Here is a 15,490-nt window from a genome sequence, read left to right on the forward strand (position 1 = left end):
TGAACTCTCTTCTCATGAAATGAATCAATATCAAGTATTCAGACTTAAGTAAAACTTTCAAGTTCTCCAGTTGTAAAACTGGAATATGGAAGATGACCTAGGCTCATTCGTCCTCTGGATGGAATGGGGGTCCCTCTGACAACATCGGGCAAGCCCAGTGCTGCTGGCGAGTGGGATGGATTAGGAACACTGCCAAAAATAAGTTGCCATATGGGAATCACTTGTCTTCTCCTAACGGGCCTAAGATGCTTGTTTCTACCAAGCATCTCTGTGGGTGGGAGGAACCAGTAAAGGGACCCAGCTTCAGCAAGCAGCCCCTGCAGGAAGCCACTTAACACCTGTAAACCTGAGATTCTCTTCACCCACCCAGAGACACCAGGGCAGGTGGGGCTGCAGTCACAGAAAGGGGCCCAGTCTGGGAAGCCTCTTTGTCCCCACAGGCCAGACATGCTCCTCTTCCACCCAAAGACATTGAGGTACCCAGGGAGCATTAGTAGGGGAAAATTACTATACCCTTTGCCTCCAACTGAGAAACACACAGAGCCCCTCAGGTAGCACCAGCAAAAGCTAGTGAGAGCCCTAGTAGCACCATGTAAACCAAGCAGACCAAAATTCCACCACAGAGTATGTAAGGCCACGTGGTAAACATAAACAGGGTGACAGCCTGCTAAAATAAAAGATTTGAATAGGACCTAAAGTCTCCTAACATAATAAATAACATGTCCAGGATACAATCAGAAAGAATACATTGTATCAGGAATCAAGAACATCACAACTTGAAAGAGAAAAGAATCAAGTGATGTCAACAGTGAGATAAATCAGATGTTGAAATATATGACAAGGATGTTGAAGTAGCTTCCATAAACATGCTTCAACAATCACTGATGAGTTCTTTTGAAACAAAGAGAAAATATCAGCAAAGAAATAGTGGTTGCAATAAAGAACCAAATAGCAATTATAGAACTGAAAAATAGAATAACATACATAAAGAATATGCTGAATAGGCTCAAGAGTAGCATGGAGATGACAGAGAATAGAATCAGTGAACCTGAGGATAGAACAATAGAATTCACCCAATCTGCACAACAAAGAGAAAATAGACTGAAAAAACAAACAAACTAGATCAACACAGACTTAGGGACTCATGGACAATAACAAAAGATTCAACATTCTCTCGAAGGGAGAGGAGAGAGTGTAGCTGAAAGAACAGTCAAAGAACTAGTGGCTGTAAACTTTCCCAAATTTGGCAAAAGAAACACACCTATAGGTTCAAGAAGCTGAGTGAAGCTAAACCAAGATAAACACAAAGGAATTTAAGTTCAGACCTATCTTAATTAAACTGCTGGACACTGAAGGTAAACAAAAAGTCTTGAAAGCAGTCAGAGAGAACTGGAACATTACCTAGAGAGGAAGACCAGTTAGAATAAAAGCAGATTTCTCATCTGAAACCATGGAGGCCATGAGGAATTGACACTATATTCTTCAAGTGCTGAAACAAAGAAATTGTCAACCATACATTTTATATCTGGAAAACTATCTTTCAGGAGTAAAGAGGAAATAAAAGCTTCTCATATGAAGGACAACTAAACAAAATTATTACTAGGAGACCTGCCATTAAAGATGGGCAAACAGAATTTCTTCAAACAAAAATGAAATTATTAAAGAATCTTGGAGCATGAGAAAACAAAAAGGAATGTGGAAAAAGAAAAATATGTATACATACAATAGAATATCCTTTTCCTCATAAAGCTTGTGAATCATATTTAATAAAACAAGAAATTATAATGCCCTCTGATACTCAATATAATGATATGGAAAAGTTGAAAGGGGATCTAAATGGAAATCACATTTCCACAAGTGGTCAGAGGTGGATGCTGGTAGACTACTATAATCACGTAGGCATATTGTCACACCCAGAACAACCACTACCAAAACTGTATGAAGAGTTGTACAGAAAAATGCTAATATCAGTCAAAATGGAATCCCCAAGAAGTCAAGAAAAGAGAAATAGAGGACCAAAAAGCATATAAAGTAAATAAAAAACATATAATAAAATGTAGACATAGAATTTATATATATATATATATATTTCAGCATTTTAATTGTAAATAGTTTAGTTAGACCAATCACAATACAGGTTACCAATCCAAAACATGACCTAAGTGATAATAAACTGATTTCAAATTCAACCACATAGGTACATGAAAAGTAAAAGGATGGAAAAGGATGCCACGCAAAGGTTAACCAAAAAAAGCAGGAGTGGATATATTTATATCTGATGAAGTAGACTTTAGAGTATAGAAAATTACAACAGAAAAAGAGGAATCTTACATAATGATAAAAGGATCAATCCACCAGGAAGACATAATGATCCTAAATGTGTATGCACCAAACAACAGAGGCACAAAATACATAAAGCAATAACCGATAGAGCTAAGAAGGGAAGTAGACAAATCTTCAGTTATAGCTGAGGACTTCAACACTCTCCTCTCAGTAACTGATAAACGACTAGACAAATAATTGACAAGGATATAGAAGAACTCTACAAAACCATCAATCAATAGGATCTGATTGACATATGTGTGTGTGTGTGTGTGTGTGTGTGTGTATAAAATACACCACACAGCAACATCAGAATACACAATTTTTTAGGAACTCTTGTAACATTCCAAGGTAGATCATATCCTGAGACATCAAAAAACCTCAACCAAGTCAAGGAATTGAAATACAGAGTGTGTTCTTTGACTATATTAAAACTGAACTAAAAAAAAAACAGTAACAGAAAGAATATCTTGTTAAGCACTGAGCTGAGTTGGAGAGAAGTGAACTGCCAAGTGCTGGAGTAGCTAATTAAAACAACAGGCCAAAATGTAAGTAACAGTCATGTCTTTCATCATTTTCTGCTGTGGTATAAGAGGCCAAACAGGAGAAAGCTCTGTCTCCCTTAATCGTCCATTCTTTCCCATGGGAATGCCTGGTAAGGGTCAGGTGGATCAGTGTAGATGTAGAAATGGTCTCATTGCCAAGTAAGCCCCAAACAAATGTGTGCAGGATCTGGGTGCTAAAAATAGTGAAATGCTGGCATAGACCTAAATGAAAGAGATAATTATAGTTATGAATTGGAAGACTCAACATAGTAAAGACGTCCCTTCTCCTCAAAATGATGGATAGGTTTAATGCAATTCCTATCAAAATTTCTCCAAAGTCTTTTGTAGACATAGACAACTTTTTCCACAACTTATATGGAAGGCACAGACCCTTCAATGGCTAAAAGAATCGTGGAAAAGAAGAATAAAATGGGAGGAAGAATTCTACCTTACTATTTACCTAGGCTTACTTATCTTAGTTACAGTAATCAAGACAATATGGTATTGGCTGAAAACCCAGATGAAAATAGAGAACCTAGAAATACACTCACACAAACATGCTGAATTGATTTTTGACAGGTGCAAAAACATTCCAATGTAGGGAGAATAGTCTTTTCAACAAATGGTACGACAGCAATTGAACATCCACAGGCAAAAAATATGAATCTCAACCTAAACCTCACATTTTGTAGAAAACCTCACTCAAAATAGATGATAGACTGAAAAGTAAAATATAAAAGTTTCAGAGAAAAAAAATAGTAGATGTCTTCAGGACCTGGAGATAGGTAAAGAGGTCTTAGATGAAACAGCAAAAGAATGATTCGTAAGAGAAAAGAAAATGATGAATTTTACCTCATTTAAATTATGCCATGTGAAATATTTTCATCCAGTCTGTAGCCGGTCTGTTCATTTTCTTCACATAGGCAATGTACTACTATGTAGAATATATAAAGAACTCTGAAACTCAAGAGTAAAATACAAACAATCCTATTAGAATATGGGCAAAAGACATGGACAGATATTCCACCAAAGAGATTATACAGATGATAAATACCAGAAAAGATATTCAACATCATTAACTTCTGGAGAAGTATGAATTAAAACCACATTGAACTATCACTACACACCTATTGGAAGATAAATATTTATCAATTGCATAATGTTTACCAATTGCACTCTGGGCATTTATCCCAGAGAAATGAAAACTATGTTTACACAAAAACTTGTGTATGAGTCTATATAAATAGCACCTTTATTTGTAATAGTTGAAACCAGCACTAAGGCTTTCAACAGGTGAATGGTTAAACAAATTATGGTACTTGCTTACCATGGAATGTAATTCCTGAATAAAAACAAACTATTCATAGATTAACAATTTGGACAAATCACCGGGGGATTATGGAAAGTGAAAAAAGGCAATCTCCAAAGGTTACATACTCTGCTGTTCCGTTTATATAATATTTTGAAATGATAGTATTTTAGAAATGGAAAACACAGAGGCAGAGGTTAGAGGGAAGAAAATGTAGGAGTAAATTGTGTGTGGTTATAAATAACAAGAGCAACTTAAGGGTTCTTGTGGTGTTGGAATTTCAGTATCTTGAATGCAGTTGTGTGCAACTTGTATATAACTTAATACACACACACACACGAGTTCAAGTAAAACTAGGAAATTGAGTAAGATTGGTGAGTTTTATCAATGCCAGTAACCTAGTTGTGATAGTATACTACAGTTTTGCTAGATGTCAGTGTTTGGGGAGCTCAGAAATGTGTACAAGGAATTTCTGTGTATTATATCTTACAAATGTATGTGAATCTGCAATTATGTCAGTAAACATTTGTTTAAAAAATACTTGAATGATAAAATATAACCTACAACCTGACTGAATTGTATAGAACACTAAGAAAAATCAGGACGTTTTTGACGTGATGACAATTAAGTAACATTTTGTAGGTTCAATATAGTTTTGATGAGTCCTCTGTCATATAGCCAATGAAATGAGTTCTTGATAGGCAAGGCAGAAATGAATATTGAATAACTCTTTACCATCATTGTCAACATTATCATCATTATTATTAAACTTATGTTCCTGTGCCAAAAGGTAGAGATGTCAGATCTATAATTAATGACTTCAGAAAAGTATAAGCACTTAAGCATTCTTGGATTCCTTCATTAAAGAACTTGAGGTTCTTTATTAAGTTTCAGTCCTTCTTACTTTGCCTGTTTAGTAATGTTTGTAAAAATATAGTATATGGCCCAGGCATGGTGGCTTATGCCTGTAACCCCAGCACTTTGGGAGACCAAGGCAGGCAGATCACTTGAGTCCAGGAGTTTGAGACCAGCCTGGGCAACATGGTACAACCCCATCTCTACAAAAAAATAAAAAAACTAGCCAGGCATGGTTGCATGCACCTGTAGTCCCAGTTACTTGGGAGGCTGAGGTGGGAAGATCACCTGAGCCCAGAAGGTCGAGGCTGCAGTGAGCTGTGATCGTGCCACTGCACTTCAGCCTGAGTGAGGAAAAAAAAAAAAAAAAAAAAAAAAAAAATATAAATATATAAATATATATATATATATATATATACATACACACACACACAGATTATCTCTTAAAAATTATGTTTATAATTTTATGAAATGTGGATAAAAAAACTGCCATATACTGTTTCCTTGGATAGTTGATTAGGGGGAAATCTAATTAGAGGTCATTAAGTAAAATTGAGGATGTGCATTTTTTTCCTGACATTTTTATTGATCTTAGGCATTTGGCAGAATATCTGCACTTTTGTTCTCAGTAGGTCCAGCGCCAGGCACCTCCCTTATCTAATAAATGGCTAATATAATTTGTCTTCAGTAGGATGACTAACAGCTGGATACCCAGTGCTTAAAAATCAGTTGAAATGGTATGGCTTTAAGGAGCTGAGAATTATTAAACCAATGCTATGAATCAGTGCTATTTCACATCTCTTCCTATGGACTGATTTCCCAGTAGAAATGTTTTTAATGACTTGATGTTTAATAAAGCAATAGCTCTGGGTGAGGCATATCCTTGAAAAAAGATGTATTTGGAATGAGTAATTCTGTATCATTCCAGTCGAAGAAAATGTTGAATAATCAAGTAAGATTAATACACATTCAATTACATCCTTGATTGAGATAATTCTCTGTTGGGAGAGAGGTTGTCCTGTGCACTATAGGATGCTTAGCGATAGTCCTGGCTCCGCCCACTAGATTCTACCCACCACACCATAGAAAAATGCCTCCAAACCTTGCCAGAGGTCCCAAAATTGCTCCTAGTTGAGACCTCTGAACTAGGACGAGCTTCTCTGGTTAATATGTTTAATGTTTCTTTCCCCCAAGTTATGTATATTCATGTGACTCAATATTGTAGATACCATGATGGCCCACCTGAACTAGGGCAAAACCTACCTGATTGTTTTCCGGCATCCTTTCTGACTCCTGTTTTCCGAATTGTAATGTTTTCAAAAAACCACACTTCCTGGTGGCTCCTTGCTGTATTCAGAACAGTGGCCCGAGTCTCTAACGTGCCCTGCAGCCCCTTCTGCAGCCTTCCTCACCGCTTCCCCCTTGGTTTTCTCTCTGTTCTCTGAACTAGCCGTGGCCCTTCCTGACATCGGGGTTCCCTCGGGGCAGGCTCACCTCCCCCAGTTAGGTAAAGCCACCAATTGGATATGCTCAACAGCTTCACCGTAATGCCTTGTTTATAGCTGGAATTTTGCATGTAAATTTATGGTTCTGTGGTTAATGTCTCTGTTTTTCCCTGGACTGATAGGAATTGGTTTGATTTGGAATTTTGGTGCTCACCATGTATTTCCCAGCAACTGTTTTTTTGCATGAGTATACACATTCAGTCATTTGAGGTGGCCAGACCAATTAAGTGACAGCCCAGGTCTACTTGGGAGTTGCCAACCCAATCTTTGGTGAATAGCACACACTGAGTGGATGTCAGCCTTTCATCGAAATGGACCTTACAATTCCACACAGCCAAGAAGTGCTCTGATTTATTCCAGTTCATGCTGATTATACGTGTACTTGGAATTCATGCCCACTTTCTTCATGCACCACAATGTACCTCTTGCTTGGTGGCATTGTCCAGCTGCGACTACAATTTGCTATCTTCCCAGGAGCAGTACTGAGTTCCACCTGGCTGCTCCGTCTCCCTCAGCACCCGGGAAGCTCGGCTAGGTCAAGGCAACTAGAAGTTAGGAGGAAACCAAACAGTGATCCAGGAAGCTGGATTTTTAAAAAATCACCACCCAGCTATGCAAAAAGGAACGCCATCGCCTTAGAGAAGTCAAGAACGGGACATGCTATTTTAAAAGCAACTTTAAAAAAAAAATTATTCTCAAAAGAAAATACTGCAGATTTGTCCGTGTTTTCTTTACTGTTATGCTTAGTTCTGTATACGTGTGAGTGCCATTATTTTGAAACCTAAGTGCATTAAAATATTGATGGGAAACCCTCGAGCATTAAAGTTCTGTGTACGTTCCTGCTAGGTGTGGGCAGGCCCTGAGGAGGTCGACAAAGCCCTGCTAGCCACCGGCTGTGGGAACGTGGCTCCGGGTCCCATCGTCACACCGAGTAACACATTCACTGCCGTCTTCCAGTCTCAGGAGACGCCAGCTCAGGGCTTCTCTGCGTCCTTTGTTAGCCGTAAGTAACCCTAAGAACCAAACCCAGAGGTCTTTGAGGGGGTGTGGTTGTCGCAGGCCGGCAGGGTTGGCTAAACCTGGGCGTCTAGGGGATGAACGTGGGGGTCTACGGGGAGGATGAGTCACCGAATCCTGAGAAGACACCTCTCTTCCAAATATCAACGAGAACAGAACCGAATTGAGAAGTGAGATAAAAGCCATGAGAGGCACTAGCCAACGTCTAGAAATAAGCCTGGCACCCAGAGTGGGCTGATATTGGGCAGAAGCACAGGTGGCTAGTTAGTTAGCAAACAACCAAGTGTGGCTGGCCTGTGACACCTTGACTGCAAAATCCCCTGGGGGGCTTGAAACACATGCAGATTCCTGAGCCTCACCCCAGGCCTGTCTGAATTCAGAATTTCCATAAGCAATGTCTTGTGTGTTTTTTTTTTTTTTTTGAGACGGAGTCTCACTCTGTCACCAGGCTGTAGTGCAGTGGTGCAATCTCGGCTCACCGCAACCTCTACCTCCTGGGTTCAAGCAACTCTCCTGCCTTAGCCTCCTGAGTAGCTGGGACTACAGGCTCGCACCACCATGCCCAGCTAATTTTTTTTTTTTTTTTTTTTTTGTATTTTTAGTAGAAACGGGGTTTCACCATGTTGGCCAGGATGGTCTCGATTTCTTGACCTCGTGAACTGCCCTCCTCGGCCTCCCAAAGCTGGCGTGAGCCACCGTTCCCGGCCAGTCTTGCATGTTTTAACTCTAGTCCAGAGGGTTTTCATGCTCAGTCAACTATGGGAGCCAGTTTCTTTGGGACTGTTCCTTCCTAATTTTGGTTGGGAAGGATGGATCTACTTTTCTAGCTACTGTACACTATTAGATTTGTGGAAAATGTAGCAGTTTTCAAATCAGAGAAGCAAGGGTGTGTGTCTGTTGGCTGAGTTAAATCAAGTGTAGCTGACTCGTAGCAAACCACTGTTTGGGGAAAAGTTTGAGGAAAGGAATTAGAGGAAATAATACAATAGACAGGTGTTTCAGACTGAATCAGAGAGTGCTGGAAAGGAAGTACTGAAAGACAACCCCAGACTAAATCTTAGGTCTGCAGGTGGTCCACTGTGTAAGTGTACATGTGTGTACTTGTGTGTGTTTTAATGTCAATTTAAAAGAATACAGATATTTTCATGCTTGATAGATCAGAGAGTGAAGTGGATTAACTAGTCAATGGTTATATGTAAACAAATCATTTTAGTGCTGAAAAGATATTTCTTTTTGTTTCGAAAACCAGGGATGCATGTAAGAATTTGATAAGAGTTGAGATTAATAAATCCAGCTAGTTTTAAAAAGCAACCATTGTTTTGGCTAGATTACAATGGTAATGAAAAGAGCAGTTTTCTAATAATAAGACATTTTAAAAACATTAATTGTGTAAAGTACTAATCAAGTGCAAATCATTTTTTATCAGTTTTATTTCTTTATCTACATAAACCATATTCGATCTTTGCTCATTTATCCTTTCTTAATACCTTGATATTAAGGCAGTTGCAGTAGATTTGTGGTACGATTTCTAAGACTCAGCCCATAAAACTCTGCAGCATTTTCTAAAAATATATAATATTCTTATTATGCACATATGTGTGTTTTTAAATCAGAGCTTTATTCTCTTCGTTCTTGCTTCTTCCATTTGGAATATGTCAGGGAACGATGTCTCTAGAGAATTTAGGAACATGCATCTTTCCTTCACTGACAAAATAGATACATGAAAAAAAAAAAGGTCTGATGATGACGTTTTGTTCCCACATAGGATGCGGAAGTAATTTCACTGGCCCTTCAGGTTACATCATTTCTCCAAATTACCCAAAACAATATGACAACAACATGAATTGCATCTATGTCATAGAGGCTAATCCTCCATCAGTGGTCCTCTTGACTTTTGTGTCTTTCCACTTAGAAGGTAAGTTTATTCTTTTAAAAAAATTATGTTTAATTGACAAACATTTTATATTTATAGCGTACAACATGTTTTGACATATGTACATGTTGTGGAGTGGCTAAATCCAGTTAATGAGCATGTCTACTCACTCATTTACCACTTTTTGTGGTGAGAGCATTTAAAATCTCTCTTAGCAGTTTTTAAGTATTCGGCAAGTACTTAAGTATTTCAGGTATTCAACCTTGTTGTTAGCTATCAGCACCATGTTGTACAGTAGATCTCCTGAACTTATTCCTCCTGGCTGAAATTTTGTATCTTGTGACCAGCATATCCTAAATCTCCACTCCCACATACCTTCCCAACCTCTGGTAACCGCCATTCTACTCTCTGCTTCTATGAGTTCCACATTTTTAGATTCCTCATGCTAGTGAGATCATGTAATATTTGCCTTTCTGTGTGTAGCTTGTTTCACTTAGCACAATGTCCTCCAGGTTCATCCATGTTGTCAAAAATGACAAGATTTCTTTCTTTTTTAAGGCCAAAGAGTATTCCATTGTGCATATCTACTACATTTTCTTTATCCATTCATTCACTGATGGACACTCAGGTCGATTCCATGTCTTGGCCATTATGAATCATGCTGCAATGAACACAACAGTACAGATAATCTCTTTGACACACTGATTTGATTTCCTTTGGATCTATGCCCAGAAGTGAACTTGCCAGATCATATGGTAGTTCTATTTTTAATGTTTTGGGAAACTGCCATGCATATTTCCATAATGGCTGCACTAATTTACATTCCTATCAAGAGTGTATAAGGAAAAGTTCCCTTTTCTCCACATCCTTGCCAAAACTTATCTCTTGTCTTTTGATAATAGCCATGGAAGATAAGTTTATTCTTAAGTAAACTCTAACTGATTCTTCAAAAATGAGTGAGGAGTAAGTAGAGGCAGAAGTCTAAAACTCACCATTTAAAGAAAGTATTGAAAATATGTTACAGAGTAGATTTAATGTAAACATGATTAAAATTTCATCCAATTTTTAAAACACAAGTATTATTCTACGTATTCCATCCAGAAGTAAAAAAATATATAATGAAAGAACTTTAGGAACACAAGTATTGCATAAATTGCTTAAAGAAAATAAGTCTGAAACGTTTCATGTTAACATAGCTTTTAATTTATTCATTTGCGTTTAAAGTTTATACACATACATGTGCACACACGCACCCACATTCGTGCACACACTATTAACCAAACCAGTGAGAGAAACTGTCTTGTTGAGTCAACATAGGTGTTCAATAAATATTGAATGAATGAGTGAATTAATAAAATTAATATAGGCTGGGTGCGGTGGCTCACGTCTGTAATCCCAGCACTTTGGGAGGCTGAGGTGGACGGATCACCTGAGGTCAGGAGTTCAAGACCAGCCTGACCAATGTGGAGAAAACCTGTCTCTATTAAAAATATAAAATTAGCCAGGCATGGTGGCACATGCCTGTAATCCCAGCTACTCAGGAGGCTGAGGCAGGAGAATTGCTTGAACCCGGGAGGCAGAGGTTGCGGTGAGCCAAGATCGTGCCATTGCACTCCAGCCTGGGCAACAAGAGCAAAACTCTGTCTCAAAAAAAAATTAATATATGTGCCCTGCTTTTATTAAATATTACCATGGGATGTTCTTTCTTCTGCTTCATCTCGGTCATCTTCATCTTCTCAGTCCTCACTCCTCAGTGCCTGAGCTCCCGACCACTAGCGCCCCTCTGTGTTCATTCTCCCGTTCTAGGGAATGGGCTGTTGGCAGAGGAAACAGTGGAGATGCTGATTTGGGCTGGGCTTTGACTGACAGTAGACACAACTTGGTGTTTAATGGAGGCTTTGACACAGTGGAAAGGGAATCCCTTCAAATAGACGGGTAATTTCAACCACTCATAACCATATTAATTTTTTTTTACATATCAACTTTCTATTTCTAAACCACAATTTATCTGCAAATTTGTCAAGCTACCTTGGTATATTCGAAATTTCTTACTCTTGGGCCAGTCTCTCATGGCAGTGAAAAGTTACACTTTGCAAAATGTTCTATAGCATTCAACATCTGGAAAATCTATGGTTTATAAAAATGACATGTCAGAACTCATAAATGGATAAATGTAACAAAACCTTTCTCACTTAATCCTTTTTCCTATGACCTCACTGCTTTTTCCTATATCTCTGCAGTTGTAATTTTTGGCACATGTGTTTGCTTAAAACAATGCCAAGTATAAATCAATGTATGTCACTGTAAAAACAGAATATAAAGTAAAATGGCATCTTTTCAGCATTTGCTAGCACAAAATCCCAGTACCATAAAAAGATGCCCATGATATATGAAGGCTTGAGGGAGGGTAAAATAGTTTGTATAGGATGATCCACTTTTCTTTTTAAAATAACATGTGTGTGAATAAAATCTATAAGGCTATTAAACCAGTACATCGAGAATTGTCACCACTGTGTGACAGATTTATTCGAGATGCTTATTCTTTATAGCTTTTATGTTATTTTTATAATTGAGGACAATTATTTTAATAGCAGGGGAACAACATGTGGCTTGGATTTTGTGTTTGTGCTCGTTAAGTTAAATAAACAGTGCATCTCACAAGACCATATCATTCAGACTAAGAAAGGAGACTCTAGTAATTATACTATAAAGCCACAGAAAGCACTGCTGATACCAGTGATATATGTATTATTATAAGAGACTCTATAGTGACCTGAGGCAGCTCCCTGAGCTCAGTTGATCAGGTGAGATAAAGGGGAGCAACCCTGGAATATTTCACTGTAGTACAGGGAAAGTGAGCACAGCATTTAGGATGGATCTTAATGACAAGTCAGCCACTTACTGCTATTCAAGTGGCTTTGTGCAAATTACTTCAGCTTCATTTGTGATACTTACCTATATATATAGAGCACTTTGCTATATATATGTGTGTGTGTCTAATATATATATATGTATATGTATATATGTATATATGTATAATAGTAGTTCTGAAAATCAGATAATGTTAGATTGATTTCTGCTTCCACTAGTGGATTTGCCAATCCTCACCCAGTTGAAGACTGATTCTTTTCTAAGATGATATCCTTACGACAATGCCTTGTGACATTTCCAGTGTTTAAGTGTTCAGCATTTTCAAACTGCTGCCTGAGTAATTTCTGGCTATAGATTCATCGAATTACAATGATTCCCCAAAAGGGTGGCATTAATCAAATTTATTTTATAATTAGGTTCTTATCCTTAACCATACCAATGCTGACATTTAATGAATACCATCACCAAGCTAGAGATTCGCTAGCTACAGTAAAAGTAACCTTTCCCCAGCCCTTCTAAAGTGAGCCTGAGGGATTCATGTGCAATATATTGTGATGAAACTGAGAATTGCTCTCAGGGAAGGTCATAGCTTTATCGAAGGAGCCTTGGCCTTTCTAGCTGCTATAGGCGCTTGGAACTGTTTCTGAGAGACTCTGTTCAAATGGCTAAGCATTTCTGAGCCCAGGATCCCAGCAGAGCCAGTGTTGACTTAGGTGGTGATGAAGGTTCTAGATCTGTCATCTTGGTGGACCATTAGCACAAAAGGTGGAATTGGCAAGGAAAAGATGTGATATCCCAGGCTACAAAATACTGTGAGGAAACACACTTGTCCCTGTACGGCATCTACTAAACATTGACAACTGCTTAGGGAAGGTTTTATTATGAAGGGAAAAATACAGATTGTTGAACCACACGCTACTCTTAGGTTACAAAGGCTCAGTGACCTACTTTCCGCTTACCACAAAGTAAGTTGCTCCAAGTTTAATGTTGGTCTAAATTTCTCTAACTTTCTCATTACATTTCCAATACTAGACATTCCATGAACTACAGAGTATTGATGTTTGTCCTTATTTTGGAGTCTGGTATTATTTAAATAAATGCTTATTTTATTTTCCCAAATATTAAACAGTCCAAAAATAAACTTTTATGTTCTCGTTATTCATTTAGCCAACTAGATGCCCTCAATCTGCTAAAAAAAAAAAAAAAAAAATTATAGATCCAGTTTTCTTCACAGATAAAGCACTTCATGAGGCAAACTGAAGCAAGCCAGTGCCTTCTAAACCTGATCATTCTTTCATTAGAATTAGATAGTACGCCAGGCACAGTGGCTCACGCCTGTAATCCCAGCACTTTGGGAGGCCAAGGTGGGCGGCTCATGAGGTCAGGAGATGGAGACCATCTTGGCTAGCACGGTGAAACCCCGTCTCTACTAAACAAAATACAAAAAATTTGCCGGGCGTGGTGGTGGGCGCCTGTAGTCCCAGCTACTCGGAAGGCTGAGGCAGGAGAATGGTTTGAACCCAGGAGGTGGAGCTTGCGGTGAGCCAAGATTGCACCACTGCACTCCAGCCTGGGGGACAGAGCGAGACTCCGTGTCAAAAAAAAAAAAAAAAAAAAAAAAAAAAATTAGATAGTAACATTAATTCACCTTGGTGATAATGAGGAATTTAGAAATTCTCAATTTAAAAATTCTACATGCAGTAAACTGTAAACTCAGTTTTTCTCAGATCCAGTAATTCTTGACAAGTATTGGAGGGTGCAGCAGAACTTAGCACGTGAGATGGAAGCACCAAAGGGACAAATGCCTTTGCTCATTGTCCTCTAGAGATGGCTTCAAAGCCCCAAGATGAGTGTGCCCAGATTCACACCTAATATTTGCCTAAATTCTCTTTGGTTAACTTAAGTCCCAATTTATGGGCTATACCTAATGGAAAGCTTAAAGAAAAAAAGTTAAAAAGAAATAGTTTTAGATTTTTCTTTTTGACTTTTTTCCCCATCAAGAAGCACAATAAATGAGTTTTGCCAGTTTTCTTTAAAATGTTTTGAAAACTAGTATTGCTCAACTACTGTTTCTTCTCTTTGCTTTCTCAGTTGTTTCTAAAGAATTCAGAATGTGGTCGCATTTCACATTATTTTAGAAAAAATTGGGCGATGGTCCTTTTGAAACGTTTCCTATTGATATTTTATTCAATTGGCAGAGCACTAGAGCGGATGGTGTCGTTTCTGTGAAATCCTTTGTTTGCCTGTGTTACGCTCGAATTTGCTTTAATTTGTTTGACCTTTGTGCACAATGGAACTTAGCTGTATGCTAGTACCTGCTTCCCCCTCCTCTGAATCATGCCTCCGTAGGGGAGACCAGTCTGCCAGCTACTCAGGGTAAAGTTAACAAGACAGATGACAGATCTCAGTCACTGCTGCCCGGGAATTCATGTGCCTCTGCCTAGAACCCGTTTCTTTCCCTCCCTCCCTCCCTCCCTCCCTCCCTCCCTTCCTTCCTTCCTTCCTTTCTTCCTTCCTTCCTTCCTTCCCAGAGGCTTGCTCTATTGCCCAGGCTGGACTACAGTGATACAATCTTGGCTCACTGCAACCTCCACTTCCTGGGTTCAATCAAGTCTCATGGCTCAGCCTCCTGAGTAGCTGAGATTATAGGCACCAGCCACTATGCCCGGCTAATTGTTGTATTTTAGGCTAATTGAGGCTGGTCTCAAACTCCTGACCTCAAGTAATCTGCCTGCCTCAGCCTCCCAAAGTGTTGGGATTACAGGTGTGAGCCACTGTACCTGGCCCCTAGAACCCATTTCTATTTTCTGAAAATACTCAATGTTATCTACAACATGAAAATATTCCAAACAAAGGGCTTTCCCTCATCTCTAGTCTTCTTTGGTATCTCTGCCCACCCCCTTCCCCGACTTTGGAGAAAAATTGTGGTGCGACTCTAAATCCAGCAAATTTATTCTATTTGTGGAATTACTCATCCTTAGTTTTCCTTCAATTCTCTCATAGTTCTTAGAACTATGATGAAGTTTGGAATTAGACGTTGCTCAGTAATAAATCCCAGCAAAATAGAACAAAAAATTAAATTTTACTACATGGCATAGAGCCTTGCCCATTTCAAACAATGAATATATTTTAAAGTTTTTAGGAAGGATGGAAAATGGTCATAAAACAAATTATAGGGAATCATTTTACAGCT

The 15,490-nt window shown here is 38.6% G+C and overlaps 1 protein-coding gene across 1 annotated transcript in view; it reads left to right on the forward strand.

The window, feature by feature from the left end:
• Window positions 1-15,490, forward strand: part of CUBN (cubilin) — a 308,780-nt gene that overhangs the window by 236,125 nt on the left and 57,165 nt on the right. The window contains exons 55-56 of the mRNA XM_025396458.1: window positions 7,383-7,539; window positions 9,319-9,468. Of these exons, the coding sequence (XP_025252243.1) occupies window positions 7,383-7,539; window positions 9,319-9,468 (307 nt within the window). The remainder of the gene's footprint in view (window positions 1-7,382; window positions 7,540-9,318; window positions 9,469-15,490) is intronic.

Source organism: Theropithecus gelada, chromosome 9 (assembly GCF_003255815.1).
Source record: "Theropithecus gelada isolate Dixy chromosome 9, Tgel_1.0, whole genome shotgun sequence".
NCBI lineage: Eukaryota > Metazoa > Chordata > Mammalia > Primates > Cercopithecidae > Theropithecus > Theropithecus gelada.